Source organism: Macaca nemestrina, chromosome 12 (genome assembly GCF_043159975.1).
Source record: "Macaca nemestrina isolate mMacNem1 chromosome 12, mMacNem.hap1, whole genome shotgun sequence".
Classification (NCBI taxonomy): Eukaryota; Metazoa; Chordata; class Mammalia; order Primates; family Cercopithecidae; genus Macaca; species Macaca nemestrina.
Genome location: NC_092136.1, coordinates 71,269,935 through 71,277,172, shown reverse-complemented (window position 1 = coordinate 71,277,172; position 7,238 = coordinate 71,269,935). Strand labels below are relative to the sequence as shown.

Here is a 7,238-nt window from a genome sequence, read left to right as displayed (position 1 = left end):
GCAGAGGTTGCCATGGGCTGAGATCATGCCATTGCACTCCAGCCTGGGCAACAAGAGCGAAACTCCATCTCAAAACAAAAAACAAAAAACAAAAAACACCCAGGTGTGGTGGTACATGCTTGTGGTCTCAAGTTGAGAGGCTGAGGTGGCAGGATTGCTTAAGCCCAGGAGGCAGATGTTGCAGTGAATCAAGATCATGCCACTGCACTCCAGCCTGGTGACAGTGAGACCCTGTCTCAAAACAAACAAAAAATTCCTGGGCTTGGCTCTAGATTGGAGCTATAGTGAAAAATGAAATTGAGAGCTACGAATGTCTCCTAAGTTAGAAGAATAGTTAAGTATCAGGTTAGTTCATAGCAACTGTCAGAGCTAGGAATTGGCCCAGTCTCACTGGTTTCAATCAACGGGAATTGGAAAACAAAACAGTCACATTCCCATTCATACCCAAATAATTCTCAAGACACATGTGCGGTGTCCGGTTTATTCGAAGTGGCTGTCAGAGGCTCAACCAAGGAGCAGGAAACAAATAGCTGGGAGCTATGGGGCTAAAGAGGGCAGAGATTTCCAGGTATCAGAAGGTAAAAGGAGGTCAGCTTAGCAGCCAGAGCAGCGTTAGGGCCAGGCTAAGTAGGAGAGGCCAGGCCGCCCAGGGCCCAGCCCCACTCATGGCTGCAGCATAGAACCTCGCCACCTCCTCATTGGGGTTGCCCTGGGCTGGGTCGAACCACATCTGGATGCAGCGGCCACTCCCTCGGCTGTAGTTGCTGACCTTGTAGGAGTAAGTCCAGATTTCATTGCACAGAACAGTGGGTGTGGGGAAGTAGAAATGGAAAGGTTGGCAGGCAGCTCCCACTGGGCACTTGTTAAACCCTGTAGAGAAGAAGGAAGACCTTTATCCACAGGGCCCAGAACTATCTTGGGGTCTGCCAGCCCTACAACCCCAAATTGTCACATCCCTGTTCCACACCCACATACCTCCATTTCCAAATCCCTCCGTTCCTGCCCACCCCAGCCCTCACCTGAGGTCCAGTTCCAGCCTTTGTGCCAGTTGCTCTTGCAGGTGTAGGAGGTGCGACAGTCTTCCCACCATTGCTCACAGTCCTCTTTGCACAGGGGCACGTTCAGCACCCGCTCTTTGCGCCAGCTCTGATCCACCTGAGAGATTTTGTTACAAAAGAAGGGCTCAGGTTCAAGAATCCCAGCAACCCAGCCCTGAATAGAACTGGAGCTGGGATCGCAGCCTGCAGAGATGCCTGGAAAGTTCAGCTCTTCCGCTAGGTCTTGTACCTACAGGAAGCCATGCATACCTGCTGGATCCAGGGCCCCAAGTTGGGGGAGCACTCGTAGAGGCAGGTGTCCTGGATGAAATGCCGTTTGCAGGCAGGTGCCATCTCTCCACAGTGGTTCCAGTTGAATCTATATAGGTAGGAAACATCCTTATGGGCTTCCTGGCTGGTGTTGGTAGAACAGCAGGCATTCTTCTTCCAGGGACGACACTGGATGGGGGAAGACACAGGACTCGGTCCACAGCCAGAACAGCCAGAATATTCCACATGCAGTGTCTCCCCTCTTAGTCCTTCATTCCCCAGCCCACTGGAAGTCACCCAGGAAAATACTTGCTGTTGGGACCTCTTTAGGGGAGAGGGCCATCAGAGACTGTGGGAGCCCAGAAGGGAGCTCCTGTTGGAGTTGCAGTCATTACAAAATTTGTTAATTCAACCTTTATTGAGATCCTACTTACTCTCACCCAGGTACTTGTGTAGAAACTAGAGTTACAACAATGAACACATCACCTGATTATTGCTTTGGACAACAATTAAGCAAGGGAGAAGGATGGGGACTTGCAGTGTAATAGTGTGGTCAGATTAAGCCTCACTGAGGTGACAAAGATTTGAAGGTAAAAAAGCAATTTAAATTGTAACCTCAGGCTTGGTGCAGTGGCTCACTCGTGTAATCCCAGCATTTTGGGAGGCCAAGGCAGGTGGATCACCTGAGATTAGGAGTTTGAAACCAGCCTGGCCAACATGGTGAAACCCCGTCTCTACTAAAAATACAAAAATTCGCCAAGTGTGGTGGCGGACACCTGTAATCCCAGTTACTCAGGAGGTGTTTTGTCCCTGACTAGCTGCCTCACCCATTATCTGTTCCCGGAATTTGTGATACAAAAAACAATGTATAGCCAATCAATTGCAGATGTCATTTTTATTATAAATTATTGAGAAACAACTTAGGAACTACTATTTTTCCTTAAAAACTAACTTGTGATGGCTGTGAAATTCAGGATGAGTGGAATCTATGCTCCTGTGTGGCTATCCTCAAGCTTTCTGAATCTCGTTACTTAAGGCTGATGAGCTAAATATTAAAATGTGGGCCGGGTACAGTGGCTCACGCCCGTAATCCCAACACTTTGGGAGGTGGAGGTGGGCAGATCACTTGAGGTCAAGAATGGAGACCACAGCCTAGCCAACATGGCAAAACCCCATTTCTACTAAAAATACAAAAATTAGCTGGGCGTGGTGGCAGGCACCTGTAGTCCCAGGTACTCTGGAGGCTGAGGCAGGAGAATTGCTTGAACCCGGGAGGCAGATGTTGCAATGAACTGAGATTTTGCCACTGCACTCCAGCCTGGGCGACAGAGCAAGACTCCATGTCAATAAATAAATAAATAAATAAATAAATAAATAAATAAATAAATAAAATGTGCACTTAAGGCCGGGTGCGGTGGCTCACACCTATAATCCCAGCACTTTGGGAGGCCAAGAAGGGCAGATCATGAGGTGAGGAGTTCGAGACCAGCCTGGCCAACATAGTAAAACCCCCATCTCTACTAAAAATACAAACAAACAGAAAATTAGCTGGATGTGGTGGTGTGTGCCTACTCAGGAGACTGAGGCAGGAGAATCACTTGAACCTGGGAGGTGGAGGTTGCAGTGAGCTGAGATTGCATCACTGCACTCCACCCTAGGCAACAAGGGCAAAACTCCATCTCAAGAAAAAACAAAAAAAAAAAGAAATGCATACTACAAGTTTCTCTCTCTTTCCTCCCTCCCTTTCGTCTTTCTTTCTTCTTTCTTTCTTTTTCTTTCTTTCTTTCTCTTTCTTTCTTTCTTTCTTTTCTTTCTTTCTTTCTTTCTTTGTTTCTTTCTTTCTTTCTTTCTTTCTTTCTTTCTTTCTTTCTTTCTTTCCTTTCCTTCCTTTCCTTTCTTTTTCTTTTTCTTTTTTTTTTTCATTCTTTCTTTCTTTTGACAGGGTCTCACTCTGTTGCCCAGGCTGGAGTGCAGTGGCACGATCTGCAATCTCTGCCTCCTGGGCTCAGTTGACCCTCTCACCTCAGCCTCCTGAGTAGCTGGGACTACATGTGCCACCACACCTGACTAATTTTTTGTGTTTTTTTAGTAGAGATGGGGTTTTGCCATCTTGCCCAGGCTAGTCTAGAACTCCTGATCTCAAGTGATCTGCCCACCTCGGCCTCCCACAGTGTTGGGATTACAGGCGTGAGCCATAACACCGGACTACAAATTACTTTTCCTCTGCTTTTTCTTTAGTTATATCATCATGTTCAGGATATTAAACGGGTGGTAGCAAAATAAATGTTATAGGGAGAACTCAGGTCCAATGTGGTTGAGAGACACAGCCCAAAGTTTTGCTAGATGCATGAACCAAGATGCTTCAGGAGGGGTATGGCTCATTTCTGTAATCCCATACTTTGGGAGGCCGAGGTGGGAGGATCACTTGAGTCCAGGAGTTTGAGACCAGCCTGGGCAACATATGGAGACCTCGTCTCAGGAAAAAAAAAAAAGAAAAAGAAAAAAGAATGCTTCGCACCCAGCCTCATAATGTGAGAGACTCTCCCTTCTTGAGCTGTTTAGGGCTGGCAGAAAAGAGGCCACTATGCACAGTATGCAGTTTCTTCCCTCGGATCTTTGGAGGAGTCATTCAAAGTCTAAATCCCTAAATCAAGCAACCCCAGGATGAGTCACTCCAACTTCCTTTCCCAGGCTCTCCTCTGGGCCTGCTTCCTTATCTATGTCATGCGGAAACTCAACAATCAAGAAGGTGAACTGTTGGCATTGTACCGACATTTGGCACACAGTGTCTGTGAAATAGTCACCCATATTAATGCAAACTGAAGGGCTCCTCCTGTGGGTCTGTCTGCCTTCACTTCGCCAGTGAATGGAGTTTGACATTTCCATGTCCTGGTTTCCTCTTCCTGAGCCAGTCCCTCACCACCCCAGATCACCCCCTGGCCCACCTGCTCATGCAACTTGTCCTCCGGGCCTGGCTTTTCCTTGTGGTGCTTGGCGTTCATGCAGACATTGAGAAGCTCAGTCCTGGCCCGTGCAGTCCTTGTCTGAGCCTCCCCTACTACAGCCACCCACAGTAGAAGGAGCAGCAGCTGTGTTGTCATCCGCTGAGCCATGTCTGTTCCTGAAGGAAGAGCTGTGGTCAGTGGCACCAAGAAATGTGGAGGTGGGGCCTTAAGTTGTTCGCAGGGCTCCAGGAGGGTGGGGCCTGGACTGAAGCCTGGGGCAGATAGAGCCCTGCCCCCATCTCCCTCAGTTTTCCCAGACCCAGTGAGAGGTGGGATTAGATACCACCCCTCCCTGGCTTGAGCCTCATTGCCTTCTCCAGGTGATCATGAGGTTCAAGTGATATAATTCAAGGATGGATTTGGTCAAAATGCAGAAATAGCCAGGAGTTTGTCATAGGTCCACAATGCCTCATTCAAATGTTTCAGAGTTAAAATTTTTTAGGATTTCATCAAAGGTGATTCAAATATAATATAATTTTCATATACCCAATAATCAAGTGTATGTTCTGGGGTGAAACAGTTACACTGGTGGGATAAATTAAAACTATACATAAGCTCACATTAATTTTCAGGTCAGATTTTGACACGTTGTAAAAGTTTACAAAAATGGGCTGGGCGTGGTGGCTCACGCCTGTAATCCCAGCACTTTGGAAGGCTGAGGTGGGTGGATCACCTGAGGTCAGGAGTTTGAGACCAGACTGGCCAACATAGTGAAACCCCATCTCTACTAAAAATACAAAATGAGCTGGGTGCGGTGTCATGTGCCTGTAGTCCCAGCTACTCAGGAGGCTGAGGGAGGAGAATCACTTGAATCCAAGAAGCGGAGGTTACAGTGAGCCAAGATTGTGCCATTGCACTCCAGCTTGGGTGACAGAGTGAGACTCTATCTCAAAAAACAAAACAAAACAAAACAAAAAGTTTATAAAAATGTTTTAGCTGGGGGGCTGCAGTGTGGTTTTTCATAGTTGCTTTTTAAACCTTGGTCCCAGCCCTTTCTAGCCTCATCACTCAAGCTAGTTTTGTAGGCCCCTCCTGGAAACCATGGGATCTTGGGGCGGGGCGGGGCAGGACGGGGGTCACAGGGCACAGGGGCTGGCAGGGGGCAGCCAGCTAGACAGCCCTGGGGCCTTGGAGAGCTCCTGTGCCCCCTACCACAGAGCTGGCCTCTCCTTGGTCATCACGGAACTTCAATCCTTTGACCTCAGACACTGAATTTTGGGAGGTGACTGTTTCCTTCACTCCACTGGTCACCAGGTGTCTGGGTCCCCCTAAAATGCTCGGAATTTATTTCCTATGACTTCTCTCCATCTGTCTCCTCTAACTCATCTTCCACATACCAGTCGCTAAAGTGGACATGCTTTCCCACTCACAAGCTTGCCTTGCCCCCGTGCTGCCCCTCCTCTCCTCTTGACAGGCCTCCTTGACAGGGGTCTAGGCAGGGCCTGAGCTGGGCTGTCTCCAGGCTGACTGCACAGCAGGGTTCAGATAGGCCTGGAATTGAATTCCCACCCAGCAGCTCTCCTTCCTGCTCCACAATCCATTATTCTGCTACTCTATTGATTCCAGTGTTCATTCATTCTCTCATGGTTGATTCATTCATTCCAGGATCCAGTCATGCCTCTGTGGACCCACTCACTAACCTTGAGGGACACGCCAGAGAAATCTGTACTCTCAGGGAGTACCAGGTGATCCTTTGGGTTTAGCTCCTGGGAAACAAACCCTAACTGTTTAGAGCACAGGGTTCCCGTTCAGCCTGTCCTGACCCCAGCCCTCGCTCCACCTTCTCCTTGGCCTTGGGGGAAAGAGAAGCAAACTCTCTTGAGGCTTAGCTTTCTCCTGCAAGGATTAAATGTAAGAAGGGGAAATCAACAAAGGATAGCCAGTTTAATCTTTGCAGAAGCATTTGAGCACAGATTAGGGCCATGCCCCAAGTCACACAGCAGGGACCACCCAAGTTCAAGCCAGAGCTCTTTTGGCCTTTGCTCCCTGCACCTTCACAGTGCTGAGGCTCTCATGGGTGCAGCCAATATGCAGTGCTGGGGATGGGGGCTGAGAAAATCCTTTCCCCAGCCCTCAGTGGAGCCCACCTGTTCAGTCAGTAGTCTCTCTTGCCGTGGCTGCTTCTGAAGCCAGGCTCTCTTCCTGTCCTTTTGACCAGCATCACTCCGCAAGCCCCCTTCCCACCTTCCTAGTTTCACCTTCAGGTCTTGGTCCAGCTGTGACCCCTCCCCACCAACAATCATGACCCCCACCCCCAACCTTGGGGCCCCAGACTAGAAGAGCTGAGAACTCAGTGCTGGACTGAAGGGCTAGAGCCCAGGTACTAGTTCAGGGAGATGAACACTAACTTGTCATTTAAGCTTGAGCAGGCCACACTCTGGTCTGGGCCTCAGTCTCCACTTCAAGATTCTCTGGGCTTCAGGCAAACAGAGGGCCCTTCCCGTTCAGCAAATCCTTAACACATGCTGGGAGTACCATAGGGTGTGTGGCCTCTGAAGGGGGATGGGGAGTGTCATACCTGGGAGAGGAGGTGGCTCTTGGTCTGGCTCAGGCTTCTGCTCTGCTCTGCACTCCCCCTTGCCTTATTCCAGGGGACAGCTGTGGTTTAGTGGCCTAGGAGACGGGCAGTGGGGCAGGGAGTGGGAATGGAGCCCAGGAGTGGAGCCTGGGATTGGGCGAAGGCCACTCAGCAGTTAATTATTGCTTGTGAGCACCAACCAAGCCTCCATGGGGAAGTGGGAGGGGGTGAATTAACAGTACAGGCCTAAGGCTAGTCCCTAAGCTCCACCTACCCCATTTTTTCCCAAATGCTCAGGTCTGAAAAAAATCTTGCAACCTGAGCTGCCAGGATCCTTTGAGCTAATCTCATCAGTTTCCAACCCCTCTGTCCTGTTACATAGATGAGGAAAATGAGATCCGGAGGATC

General features: G+C 49.2%; 1 protein-coding gene across 1 annotated transcript; it reads right to left on the bottom strand.

Annotated features, from left to right (window-relative positions):
• Positions 1–467: 467 nt before the first annotated feature.
• LOC105468697 (folate receptor alpha) lies at positions 468–6,942 on the bottom strand. Its single transcript, XM_011718932.2, has 5 exons — positions 6,831–6,942; positions 4,253–4,428; positions 1,308–1,496; positions 1,020–1,155; positions 468–870 (listed from the first exon to the last, which is right to left on the bottom strand). Exons 2-5 carry the CDS (start codon positions 4,418–4,420, stop codon positions 590–592), a joined length of 774 nt encoding a protein of 257 aa, XP_011717234.1. The 5' UTR covers positions 4,421–4,428; positions 6,831–6,942; the 3' UTR covers positions 468–589.
• Positions 6,943–7,238: the final 296 nt, after the last annotated feature.